This window comes from Rattus norvegicus, chromosome X (assembly GCF_021556685.1).
Source record: "Rattus norvegicus strain SHRSP/BbbUtx chromosome X, alternate assembly SHRSP_T2T, whole genome shotgun sequence".
Classification (NCBI taxonomy): domain Eukaryota; kingdom Metazoa; phylum Chordata; class Mammalia; order Rodentia; family Muridae; genus Rattus; species Rattus norvegicus.
Genome location: NC_141554.1, coordinates 55,716,269 through 55,730,760, shown reverse-complemented (window position 1 = coordinate 55,730,760; position 14,492 = coordinate 55,716,269). Strand labels below are relative to the sequence as shown.

General features: G+C 37.3%; 1 protein-coding gene across 8 annotated transcripts in view; it reads right to left on the bottom strand.

Annotated features, from left to right (window-relative positions):
- Window positions 1–14,492, bottom strand: part of Dmd (dystrophin) — a 2,349,574-nt gene that overhangs the window by 1,605,043 nt on the left and 730,039 nt on the right. For 7 of the 8 annotated variants that reach the window (XM_087599109.1, NM_001370876.1, XM_087599108.1 and 4 more), the window contains 2 exon segments: window positions 10,741–10,922; window positions 9,503–9,634 (listed from right to left, as the gene is read on the bottom strand). In XM_087599109.1, the coding sequence (XP_087455235.1) occupies window positions 9,503–9,634; window positions 10,741–10,922 (314 nt within the window). 8 annotated transcript variants of the gene reach the window in all.

Here is a 14,492-nt window from a genome sequence, read left to right as displayed (position 1 = left end):
TGACAAGATTTATAAGCACATTAAAAAATGTTGAAATGAGGTAGAAATGGTGCTGTAATTAGAGACTGAGAGTAGTAAAGACAGGTACTATGGTAGTTTACATATAGATTGAAGACTTGATTAAAGTGTACTGATAAATTAATGCATAGACACACAGAAACAGGAGACTGTCTTACAGATTTCAATGCTCAGGGATTTAAAAGAAAAAAAAAACAGAAAATAAAACAGAGTCATGAACTTCCTAAGCTTATAATTCTTGAAGAGTCTTACTGACATTAGAAGCCACCAATATATAAATGCTGTTTGTCCTAGTTGCTAAGAATGTTTTATGAAAAAATAAAAAGAAGTATACAGAAGACAGTAGGTAAAATGAAGTCTATTAGGAAGAAAAACATATTAAGGGTTTTGAAGAAAGAAATCAGGCAAATGTTTTTGCTACATACAGAAATTTAAGATTGGATAAGAATCTATTGATAAAACTCAGTGATCAAAGATTATTGTAGGATTTTAAAATATAAGATTAAGAATCAAGTACATGTAATGAGCAAAGAATATCAATTCCATAGAGCTATGAAATGATTATCACTCATCTATGATAGTGAGACAATGCAATGAAGAGGCTAAATCATTTGTAGTTGGCATTTGGTATTTAGAGCTAGGTCACAATACTTCACTTCAGTATATTAAGCAAATATTCAGGTTTGAGACAAATGTAGATAACCAAGTTATCTGAAATATTGAGACCAGTAAATGTAATTGAAGTTTATCTTTTTTTCTGCATAAAAGTTACATGTTCAGCATTCTCTTATAACAAAAATGAAAATTGGTGTTTTCCCACATATCCCCAGTTACTTGCATAAAACCTGGTGCAATCTACTCCAACAAATTTTGAGTTCATTTCATGTATGACAAGTAGGCTTAGTCATCCAGAGACAACACTGGACATTCTGACAGTGTGAAAGCAAAGTTCTCAATCTAACTGTGTGCAGTATCCACTTATAATGTGCTTCCTTTAACAATAATCACAACACATCATTGCTGTCCTCTTACAACTTAATTTTCCACAAAAGTAAAAAAGGATTTAAAAATTAGTAGAGGATTCTTTTGTTGAAAGCTAAACATTAGGTTTATTTCAGCAGTTTACATCACATAGCATAAATGCACTGTATTTTATGAAATATGTATTTAGTAATATTTAGACAAAGGTAAAGTGAACAAAATGAACCTGCAAATTTTAAGATCATTTGCAATTATTTCATTAAGAAGTCATATCTGAACCCTAGTGAAGTGGTAATGAAGGGAAAATGTGCTGCCAGAACAGGCATTATAGAAAACCTAGAAATTGCCCCTTGGGAGAGAGACCTCACCGCTTGGTCAGGTGGGCACTCCTGAGGCTGCAGAGCGGAGGAGACCACCAACACTGCCCACCCCTGCCCACATCCCTGGCCCAAGAGGAAACTGTATAAGGCCTCTGGGTTCCCGTAGGGGAGGGCCCAGGAGCGGCAGGACCCCTGCGCCTAAGACACCGCCGGAACCTGAAGGAAACAGACCGGATAAACAGTTCTCTGCACCCAAATCCCGTGGGAGGGAGAGCTAAAACTTCAGAGAGGCAGACACGCCTGGGAAACCAGAAGAGACTGCACTCTGTACACACATCTCGGACGCCAGAGGAAAACACCAAACGCCATCTGGAACCCTAGTGCAAGGAAGCTACTGGAAAGGGCGGCACAGATCTTCCTGGTTGCTGCTGCCACAGAGAGCTCCTGGGCAGCACCCCGCGAGCAAACTTGAGACTCGGAACCACAGGTAAGACCAACTTTTCTGCTGCAAGTGACCTGCCTGGTGAACTCAAGACACAGGCCCACAGGAACAGCTGAAGACCTGTAGAGAGGAAAAACTACACACCCGAAAGCAGAACACTCTGTCCCCATAACTGGCTGAAAGAAAACAGGAAAACAGGTCTACAGCACTCCTGACACACAGGCTTATAGGACAGTCTAGCCACTGTCAGAAATAGCAGAACAAAGTAACACTAGAGATAATCTGATGGCGAGAGGCAAGCGCAGGAACCCAAGCAACAGAAACCAAGACTACATGGCATCATCGGAGCCCAATTCTCCCACCAAAATAAACATGGAATATCCAAACACACCAGAAAAGCAAGATCTAGTTTCAAAATCCATATTTGATCATGATGCTGGAGGACTTCAAGAAAGACGTGAAGAACTCCCTTAGAGAAACACAGGAAAACATTAATAAACAAGTAGAAGCCTACAGAGAGGAATCGCAAAAATCCCTGAAAGAATTCCAGGAAAACACAATCAAACAGTTGAAGGAATTAAAAATGGAAATAGAAGCAATCAAGAAAGAACACATGGAAACAACCCTGGATATAGAAAACCAAAAAAAGAGACAAGGAGCTGTAGATACAAGCTTCACCAACAGAATACAAGAGATGGAAGAGAGAATCTCGGGAGCAGAAGATTCCATAGAAATCATTGACTCAACTGTCAAAGATAATGTAAAGCAGAAAAAGCTACTGGTCCAAAACATACAGGAAATCCAGGACTGAATGAGAAGATCAAACCTAAGGATAATAGGTATAGGAGAGAGTGAAGACTCCCAGCTCAAAGGACCAGTAAATATCTTCAACAAAATCATAGAAGAAAACTTCCCTAACCTAAAAAAAAGAGATACCCATAGGCATACAAGAAGCCTACAGAACTCCAAATAGTTTGGACCAGAAAAGAAACACCTCCCGTCACATAATAGTCAAAACACCAAACGCACAAAATAAAGAAAGAATATTAAAAGCAGTAAGGGAACAAGGTCAAGTAACATATAAAGGCAGACCTATCAGAATCACACCAGACTTTTCGCCAGAAACTATGAAGGCCAGAAGATCCTGGACAGATGTCATACAGACCCTAAGAGAACACAAATGCCAGCCCAGGTTACTGTATCCTGCAAAATTCTCAATTAACATAGATGGAGAAACCAAGATATTCTATGAGAAAACCAAATTTACACAATATGTTTCTACAAAACCAGCACTACAAAGGATAATAAAGGGTAAAGCCCAATATAAGGAGGCAAGCTATACCCTAGAAGAAGCAAGAAACTAATTGTCTTGGCAACAAAACAAAGAGAAGAAAAGCACACAAACATAACCTCACATCCAAATATGAATATAACAGGAAGCAATAATCACTATTCCTTAATATCACTCAACGTCAATGGCCTCAACTCCCCAATAAAAAGACATAGATTAAGAAACTGGATACGCAACGAGGACCCTGCATTCTGCTGCCTACAGGAAACACACCTCAGAGACAAAGGCAGACACTACCTCAAAGTGAAAGGCTGGAAAACAACTTTCCAAGCAAATGGTCAGAAGAAGCAAGCTGGAGTAGCCATTCTAATATCAAATAAAATCATTTTTCAACTAAAAGTCATCAAAAAAGATAAGGAAGGACACTTCATATTCATCAAAGGAAAAATCCACCAAGATGAACTCTCAATCCTAAATATCTAGGCTCCAAATACAAGGGCACCTACATACGTAAAAGAAACCTTACTAAAGCTCAAAACACACATTGCACCTCACACAATAATAGTGGGAGATTTCAACACCCCACTCTCATCAATGGACAGATCATGGAAACAGAAATTAAACAGAGACGTAGACAGACTAAGAGAAGTCATGAGCCAAATGGACTTAACGGATATTTATAGAACATTCTATCCTAAAGCAAAAGGATATACCTTCTTCTCAGCTCCTCATGGTACTTTCTCCAAAATTGACCATATAGTTGGTCAAAAAACGGGCCTCAACAGGTACAGAAAGATAGAAATAATCCCATGCGTGCTATCAGACCACCACGGCCTAAAACTGGTCTTCAATAACAATAAGGGAAGAATGCCCACATATACCTGGAAATTGAACAATGCTCTACTCAATGATAACCTGGTCAAGGAAGAAATAAAGAAAGAAATTAAAAACTTTTTAGAATTTAATGAAAATGAAGGTACAACAAACCCAAACTTATGGGACACAATGAAAGCTGTGCTAAGAGGAAAACTCATAGCGCTGAGTGCCTGCAGAAAGAAACAGGAAAGAGCATATGTCAGCAGCTTGACAGCACACCTAAAAGCTCTAGAGCAAAAAGAAGCAAATACACCCAGTAGGAGTAGAAGGTAGGAAATAATGAAACTCAGAGCTGAAATCAACCAAGTAGAAAGAAAAAGGACCATAGAAAGAATCAACAGAACCAAAAGTTGGTTCTTTGGGAAAATCAACAAGATAGATAAACCCTTAGCCAGACTAACGAGAGGACCCAGAGAGTGTGTCCAAATTAACAAAATCAGAAATGAAAAGGGAGACATAACTACAGATTCAGAGGAAATTCAAAAAATCATCAGATCTTACTATAAAAGCCTATATTCAACTGTAGAGGGCCGCAATAACATTCCCAACCACTAGTCGGCGCTGTCTTCCACTGCGCCCCACGTGGTAGGTCAGGATAGACTCCGCCATTGCAAGATGGCTCCAACCTTCGCCGCGCCAGCCGGCCCCCCCCTTTCAGGTAGTTAACTGTGCGCATGTGCAAGAGTGCCTTCCTGCCAGGTCTTTGCCCATTCAGGGGCGTGCCTGATGAGATCATGAGTAAGCAACCAATCAGGTGTGGATGCGTGCTCGTGGGTTAAATAGGCGCGCCTGCGCGGGGCTTCTCCATGAGATAGGAATAAAGTATCAGTCATAACAAGAATTTCTATGTCTCGCGTGCTTCTTGCCGGCGGAAAGTCGAGCGCGGGACATTCAACAAAACTTGAAAATCTACAGGAAATGGACAAATTCCTAGACAAGTACCAGGTACCGAAGTTAAATCAGGAACAGATAAACCAGTTAAACAACCCCATAACTCCTAAGGAAATAGAAGCAGTCATTAAAGGTCTCCCAACCAAAAAGAGCCCAGGTCAAGACGGGTTTAGTGCAGAATTCTATCAAACCTTCATAGAAGACCTCATACCAATATTATCCAAACAATTCCACAAAATTGAAACAGATGGATCACTCCCGAATTCCTTCTATGAAGCCACAATACTCTTATACCTAAACCACACAAAGACCCAACAAAGAAAGAGAACTTCAGACCAATTTCCCTTATGAATATCGACGCAAAAATACTCAATAAAATTCTGGCAAACCGAATCCAAGAGTACATCAAAACAATCATCCACCATGATCAAGTAGGCTTCATCCCAGGCATGCAGGGATGGTTTAATATACAGAAAACCATCAACGTGATCCATTATATAAACAAACTGAAAGGACAAAACCACATGATCATTTCATTAGACGCTGAGAAAGCATTTGACAAAATTCAACACCCCTTCATGATAAAAGTCCTGGAAAGAATAGGAATTCAAGGCCCATACTTAAACATAGTAAAAGCCATATACAGCAAACCAGTTGCTAACATTAAACTAAATGGACAGAAACTTGAAGCAATCCCACTAAAATCAGGGACTAGACAAGGCTGCCCACTCTCTCCCTACTTATTCAATATAGTTCTTGAAGTTCTAGCCAGAGCAATCAGACAACAAAAGGAGGTCAAGGGGATACAGATTGGAAAAGAAGAAGTCAAAATATCACTATTTGCAGATGATATGATAGTATATTTAAGTGATCCCAAAAGTTCCACCAGAGAACTACTAAAGATGATAAACAACTTCAGCAAAGTGGCTGGGTATAAAATTAACTCAAATAAATCAGTAGCCTTCCTCTACACAAAAGAGAAACAAGCCGAGAAAGAAATTAGGGAAACGACACCCTTCATAATAGACCCAAATAATATAAAGTACCGCGGTGTGACTTTAACCAAGCAAGTAAAAGATCTGTACAATAAGAACTTCAAGACACTGAAGAAAGAAATTGAAGAAGACCTCAGAAGATGGAAAGATCTCCCATGCTCATGGATTGGCAGGATTAATATAGTAAAAATGGCCATTTTACCAAAAGCAATCTACAGATTCAATGCAATCCCTATCAAGATACCAATCCAATTCTTCAAAGAGTTAGACAGAACAATTTTTAACTTCATCTGGAATAACAAAAACCCAGGATAGCTAAAACTATCCTCAACAATAAAAGGACTTCAGGGGGAATCACTATCCCTGAACTCAAGCAGTATTACAGAGCAATAGTGATAAAAACTGCATGGTATTGGTACAGAGACAGACAGATAGACCAATGGAACAGAATTGAAGACCCAGAAAGGAACCCACACACCTATGGTCACTTGATTTTTGACAAAGGAGCCAAAACCATCCAATGGAAAAAAGATAGCATTATCAGCAAATGGTGCTGGTTCAACTGGAGTTCAACATGTAGAAGAATGCAGATTGATCCATGCTTACCACCCTGTACAAAGCTTAAGTCCAAGTGGATCAAGGACCTCCACATCAAACCTGATACACTCAAACTAATAGAAGAAAAAGTAGGGAAGCATCTGGAACACATGGGCACTGGAAAAAATTTCCTGAACAAAACACCAATGGCTTATGCTCTAAGATCAAGAATCGACAAATGGGATCTCATAAAACTGCAAAGCTTCTGTAAGGCAAAGGACACTGTGGTTAGGACAAAACGGCAACCAACAGATTGGGAAAAGATCTTTACCAATCCTACAACAGATAGAGGCCTTATATCCAAAATATAGAAAGAACTCAAGAAGGTAGACCGCAGGGAGACAAATAACCCTATTAAAAAATGGGGTTCAGAGCTAAACAAAGAATTCACAGCTGAGGAATGCCGAATGGCTGAGAAACACCTAAAGAAATGTTCAACATCTTTAGTCATAAGGGAAATGCAAATCAAAACAACCCTGATATTTCACCTCACACCAGTGAGAATGACTAAGATCAAAAACTCAGGTGACAGCAGATGCTGGCGAGGATGCAGAAAAAGAGGAACACTCCTCCATTGTTGGTGGGATTGCAAACTGGTACAACCATTCTGGAAATCAGTCTGGAGGTTCCTCAGAAAATTGGACATTGAACTGCCTGAGGATCCAGCTATACCTCTCTTGGGCATATACCCAAAAGATGCCCCAACATATAAAAAAGACACGTGCTCCACTATGTTCATTGCAGCCTTATTTATAATAGCCAGAAGCTTGAAAGAACCCAGATGCCCTTCAACAGAGGAATGGATACAGAAAATGTGGTACATCTACACAATGGAATATTACTCACCTATCAAAAACAACGGCTTTATAAAATTCGTAGGCAAATGGTTGGAACTGGAAAATATCATCCTGAGTGAGCTAACCCAATCACAGAAAGACATACATGGTATGCACTCACTGATAAGTGGCTATTAGCCCAAATGCTTGAATTACCCTAGATGCCTAGAACAAAGGAAACTCAAGACGGATGATCAAAATATGAATGCTTCACTCCTTCTCTAAAAGGGGAACAGGAATACCCTTGGCAGGGAAGAGAGAGGCAAAGATTAAAACAGAGACTGAAGGAACACCCATTCAGAGCCTGCCCCACATGTGGCCCATACATATACAGCCATCCAATTAGACAAGATGGATGAAGCAAAGAAGTGCAGACCGACAGGAGCCGGATGTAGATCGCTCCTGAGAGACACAGCCAGAATACAGCAAATACCGAGGCGAATGCCAGCAGCAAACCACTGAACTGAGAATAGGACCCCCGTTGAAGGAATCAGAGAAAGAACTGGAAGAGCTTGAAGGGGCTCGAGACCCCATATGTACAACAATGCCAAGCAACCAGAGCTTCCAGGGACTAAGCCACTACCTAAAGACTATACATGGACTGACCCTGGACTCTGACCCCATAGGTAGCAATGAATATCCTAGTAAAAGCACCAGTGGAAGGGGAAGCCCTGGGTCCTGCTAAGACTGAACCCCCAGTGAACTAGACTGGTGGGGGGAGGGCGGCAATGGGGGGAGGGTTGGGAGGGGAACACCCATAAGGAAGGGGAGGGGGGAGGGGGATGTTTGCCCGGAAACCAAAGAATTATTATTAAGTATTAAATAAATTTAAAAAAAAGTAAACCTAGAAATTGTAGCTCAGGGAAGTGATAAGGGAGAAAAGTCTTCTATCGTTGTCTTGGCTTATGTTTCCTTGTTTCAGAATGCTGGGTATATCCCTTAAATCTTAGTCATTTCCATGGGAAAGAGATAAAACAGAGTTAAGTGGTTTAATGTGTAGAGAGAAGGGGGGGCATTGGAACTTAAATTTGCAGTAAAAGTAGTACTTCTCATGCCAAAGCCATTAATATAAGCCCTTAGTAATAGAAATGATCAAATTTATATTTACTGATAAAGAAGAGACTGTTGAAGACTCTTGTTTGAAATTACAGAACAAGTATTTGCAAAACCTAGAATGGAGAATATATTAAAGAAGAATGTGAAACACACCTTCTTATTTAGACATCTTTACTCACCATTGTAAGAAAACTATCCTAGCTGAGAATTCATAACTCTGCCCCAAACAGATATTTCCTTTGAGTGAAACCTTTCAGGGTATAGAACATTGAACCTCATCTGTCAATTGGCTGATATATAGATCAATAATTAAATGCACCAACATGAAAAAATAAGTTAATGAGTCTCCCAAAATGTGTACTTTTCAAGCATATAATGCTAGTTTACCATTCACAGTGTTGATCTGAAAAACGTCACTTTCTAAGATGTTTCAAACTGTTCATCTAAGCCAAATAAAGCTTTCTTCTTGAACGTAATGCAGGAAAATTTAGAAATTCTAGTATACTTCATTTTCATACTCACATATGGGTTATTTTTCATATATTTTTAGGTTTCCTATGCCAAAAGGTAGAAAGCTCCATTAGAAAGTTCCCTCTTATAGAAAATGTTAAGGGGTTGTACAAAATCTGAGTTGTCTGCATGAGCCTTTTTCTTGCACATACTACAAAAATTATATATACTGTATAATATATTACATAATATATAATAATTATATAAGATCAGAAGCAGATTGTTGTTATGCTTTCTTAAGTAGAATATTTTTATGGAATGAGTATATAATTTACACATAAGGTAACTAGGTATCTAAAAATTCCCCCCAAAAATAAAATGAGTATCATTAGTACTTATTATTTATATATACAGAGATTTTAGAGTTCTATACATAAGTTTTAAGTGAGATTTTCCTTCTTTATAAACTTTGGTAGATTTTGTAATAGGGAGTCATAACCTTAATTATATAATGAATATAAGGTTACTATTATTAGAACAACATCTTAACAAACAATCAATATTTATTAAACCTAGGTAGGCCTCATGACAACAATAATATGGGAGATAATCTAATATTAAGGTGACAAAAAACATATCTGGGGGAGTAAAAGTATACTGAAGATTTCGAACAAGTAAAAGAATGATTAAATATTCTGGGAAGAGTTTCCCTGATTTGTAAGGAAGAGAGAGAGTAAATATTGACAGACCTGTGAAGGATAGGGGCTCTGTGAGGAATCAGAGGTGGCAACATAAGCAGCCTGTGTGAAGGCATAGCTCTTGAATCGAGGCTTAGGAGATGAAGAAGTTTGCTCATAGCCCTGTGCTAGACTGACTGTGATCTGGAAGTAGGTTGGAGAAGAAAAGGCGAGAGAAGAAGAACAATGCGGTTAATAATTGGGAAGGACTTCTGTCAAACTCACTAGAAAACAGAACATTAAATTTAAATGTTTGAAACATTTAACATTAAGCAAACCAATGACAGTAAAATCTAACATATTTTAATGGGAGAAATTAACGGTTTTTGTCTTTCAAAAAAGGAAAAAAACAGTGAGAAGATAACAAGGGTAGGATTTAGCACTCAGTTTCCACAGGGACATAACTCTAGCAGGTCTATACAAGATTTTAAGATTTGGCAAAAATGGGCACCCAAAAGCAATTTCCTCTGAAACCAAAGTAAATAAAGCCAGAATTCATCAGGTCGATAACTTGGTATGGACTGAAGCTTTCATGAGCATAAAAATAGAACTAGCTTAGGAGACTGAAAAATTAGGTCCAAGAACTTTACATTCCTTCAGCAAAATGTTGCTAAAGGCTTTCTCAACATTGATTTTCTTTAAGAAAATAAGATGCCCAGGATACCTACTTTTGAGAATGATAAAAAACTAATTAGTAGAATTCCTTTGTACTTATCACAACAATGAAACCGTTTTAGCATATACACATATATATTTTTAATTTAATAGATAATAAACAGGTTTTAAAATGTGTTATTTAAAATCTTTCCTCTAATAATCAAAACAATTAATTCATAAAATCACTACTACATATTTAAAATGCAGTTTTAAATAAAAAGCTTCCCTTTATCTTGTATTGACTTTCTGCACTTTACCATGATTGACAGCAAATCTGTTTAATGCATATGTGAAATTTTCTTTAATTTTATATCACTTTATACAATACAAACACAATATGGTATGTATTATAAATTGGTTTAATACCATACATACTGACAGATATATATGTAATAATGTTGTATGAAAATAATACTGTATGTATCACATGAGATTTACGAGGTTTATATAGTCTTCCACGTATGAAATGCTATGCATATAGGAATACTTCTACATACATAAAAGTATATACATTATATACATGTGTGTGAAAGTGATACCTAACAATTAACATAAAATTAGTAACCTCTCTCATATTAGTGGTCCCACTTTACCTGTTGAGAATAATGCATCTGGTGATGTAATTGAAAATGTTCTTCTCTAGTCACTTTTGATGGCCTGGGTAACATTTCCACTTCCCGAATGGCTTCAATGCTCACTTGTTGAGGCAAAACTTGAAAGAGTGATGTGATGTACATTAAGATGGACTTCTTATCTGGATAAGTGGTAGCAACATCTGTAAGCACATTAACAGCACACATCAATTACTGGTTTCTATATTTGAGACTCTGAAAGGGTAATGAACAAATCAATGTTACAGGAAGAAGACAGATTAATGAGTACTTGTTTGTCCATGAACATCCTCTAGAGACTAATTAGAACATGATAATCAGGCCTAAAATGTCCTTGCAACTTGGCAAACCAATGAGATGAGCACTAAAGTTAATTTCTTTTTCTTGTTCACATAAAAACTTCATTCTATAATACTTTATTTCCTAAGTGAAATTGCCTAAACTAGCTAATCTAAGTGAGTAGTTTTCATTAGATAATAAACTATTTTTAATTACATTTCCATCGTATGGAAAGTTATATTGGTATGTTAATTAAAATTTTGCATTTATAATTAAATAATTGTAGGAAATGTTCAATGCTTTAAACCTCCTCATCACTTTTTCTCTTATAAATTTATATACAGAATGAAACGTCCCTGTCTTAAAATGAACCATGTATATTCCAAATAAAAATGAAAATAACATCAGCCTTGGCTATTTAGGAATCTCCATGGGACCCCTCAGCCATCAATTTTACAGAATGAAACACAGTCCCCCACTAGAAGCCTTGTCTGGCTACATAAGATGGATGATTCAGATTCCATATCCTCCAGTACTAGGATTCCTAACCTGGGTCATCCTTATGGATTCTAGGCTGATGCTAAAATAGGCTCATTGTCAGACAGCATCCATGAAACTTACTGAATATAAAGACATCAAGCTGGTGCCTGCAAGAGCCTTTAGCCTTGTGTTCCAGTCTTTTTAGCATAGGAAAGCACTCTGTAAGCTATGGAAAGAGAGACCTGGACACCAACCCAACCACAAAACCTTTAACGTACAATTTATACTGCCTATAAAATGTGCTGGGGCAATGCTGGTGTAAAACATATGAGAGTTGTCATCCAATGTGTGGTTTAAGTTAAGGCTCATTCCATGAGATGAAGCCTAGGCCCTGCATTGCCTCAATAGCCAGGAACTAGAGACTGGTTTGCCCAGACACCTAGGATAGAACCAAACACGACTGGCAAAAAAAAAAAAAATCAGTGAAATGATTCCTAATGATACTCATGGATTATCGTCTTGTCCATTCAGAATCAGAGAAGCTTCCTCTCTCTCTCTCTCTCTCTCTCTCTCTCTATATATATATATATATATATATATATATATATATATATATATATGCAATTAGCTTGGTGATTTTTCTGGAACTCATACCAGTGGGAAGGGTATGTCTCTGAATCTTTTTCCTGCTCTTGAAACTATTGTACTAATTTTCGGTTTCCTTTTCCAACCTCAAATGCCTTAGAGATATAGGAATAGTAGGATAAAAGGGTAGATTATTCAATCTCTTTTTAGACTAAAGAGCATTAACAAACTAAACATTTTAAGTTCAGTATGGACTTTGTGTTTAATGCATATCTAAGATTAGATTTGACCCAATCCTTTTATAGCAATTGCACTTATGCAACTCATTCTAAAACATAATATGAATCTTAGATTACTGTCTAGGCAGAAAGCAGTCTCTGTCATTTCTACAGTTTTAAAAGTGATGTTTGGAAACATGGCAATGCTGGGCAATAAAAGGTATTTCAGAGGTTTAGTAGCACACACTATATGTCCTATAAAGGAATCAGACATAGAAATGAATAATAGAATACTTGGAAATCAGCCTTCATATACATAGTCCTTTAATTATGTACAAAGTTTCCAATGCTTAATTAACAAATCGATGAGAAAATTATATATAAATATGTAAAAAAGAAACTAAATGCCTATCTCTCACATTTGGCCCTAAGTAGGATATTTATATTACCCCCTGCAAATCTCAAGGCACATTGCAGAACATGCAGCACAGAGTTAAGGGCCAAAGTTTGAGAATCAATGTTGTATCTTACAGACATGGCATAACCATTCCACTCATAAACTAACTGCAGCTTCCATTAGCAGACGAACCTCAGAAGATTGATTTAGTCGCCATTCTTTCATGCATGGATGAAGGAAAAATGAGGCTACACTTCTTACTGAGGGACTATTAGCAGTTAATGCGTGGTGGAAAAAAAATCATGTCATTCACTTCAATGATGTAGCCCCTAATAAGTCACCTACGATACATCAAGTAAGCCCAACTTGTGTCCATAAAAAGAATCCCAATTAAACATAGTGGGCCAAACTTGAAAAAAACATCAAAGTATGAGGCTTTTGGGGGGGATTATACAGGTTTGAGCTGTAGAAATAGAATAAAAGAAAAAAACAGAGGGATAAAAGAAATGCAATATATATAGTATGAATTGTGAAAGCATTGTGAAAATATCAAAGTTCATTGTTTGAAGCACTTCTAGTCAAGCATGAAGACAAGAGTTTTGATCCCTTGAATCCAGAAACCACATAAAATGTCTGGTAGTTGTGGTAGTTCATCTCTAAGTACAGACTCACGAAGGCATAATAGAGTATATCCAGGGAAATTTGGTAGCAAGACTAACCACATGCTTGGTCTCTGAATTTGATGGAGAGACCTAGCCATAATGAGTAACACAGAAGAGTAATTAAAAATAATCATGGTCAAGAAATTTGGGTCTCTGAATGAATAGGCTCATATGAACACTGCTGCCCCCTCCCACAAAAATGCTTTCACACACACACACACACACACACACACACACACACACACACACAGACACACACAGACACACACAGACACAGAGGAACACGGAATATATACATGAAAAGGAAAACATATAAAACATGTAAACAAATCTGCTCAAATGAATCAATATGTCTAATGTACAATCAAATAGAAGAAATTACAAGTAATACTTCAAGATCTAGGTCCAGGCAATGGCTTTCTGGTTCAGATTCAAGAAAATAGAACATAATTGGAAGAACTGACACACATTGAAAATCTTCAGGAGAGCAGAAAAGACTACACAATGAAGGGAAAACTTACAGTAAACAAAAGAGTTGTTCTTCATCCAACATACAAAGCAATGGTTACTTTTGAATAAGACTGTAATACTATAAAAACTTTTCAAAAGTAAAACTAGTATGTGAAGAATGGATTTATGGATAGAAATGGGAGAAACAGGAGGGAGGCATTATCTTCAATGTAAACAGGCAGTGTCAGTGTTACTGACTGAAAATAGTAAGGGGGCAATGAAGTGAAAGGGATATTGATAAACATTCTTTAAAAATGACAAAAAGTGATATCATTCAATTTTCAACTCCCTTTTTAAAAGGACTAATAAATTTAGGATAAAATGAAGGAGAATGCAAAGGAAGATAGGTGGTCATTGATGGTTCTGTAGGTACTATAGCAAGTATCAACTAATAAAGAGAAACTTCCTGTCTCTGGGATTGTTATCATGTTTCAAAAGCAATGGTAATCACTCCCTTCTGAAATTTTCCTAGGCTCGAGTCAATTTGCTCCAATAAACCTTAAATTTATAATGGAAATTCATTAAGAACAGAATTAGTGCCTGAGTAATCAGGTTTAAAAGCTGAATTGAGCCTCACCCAATTGTGAATATTGTCATATCCTC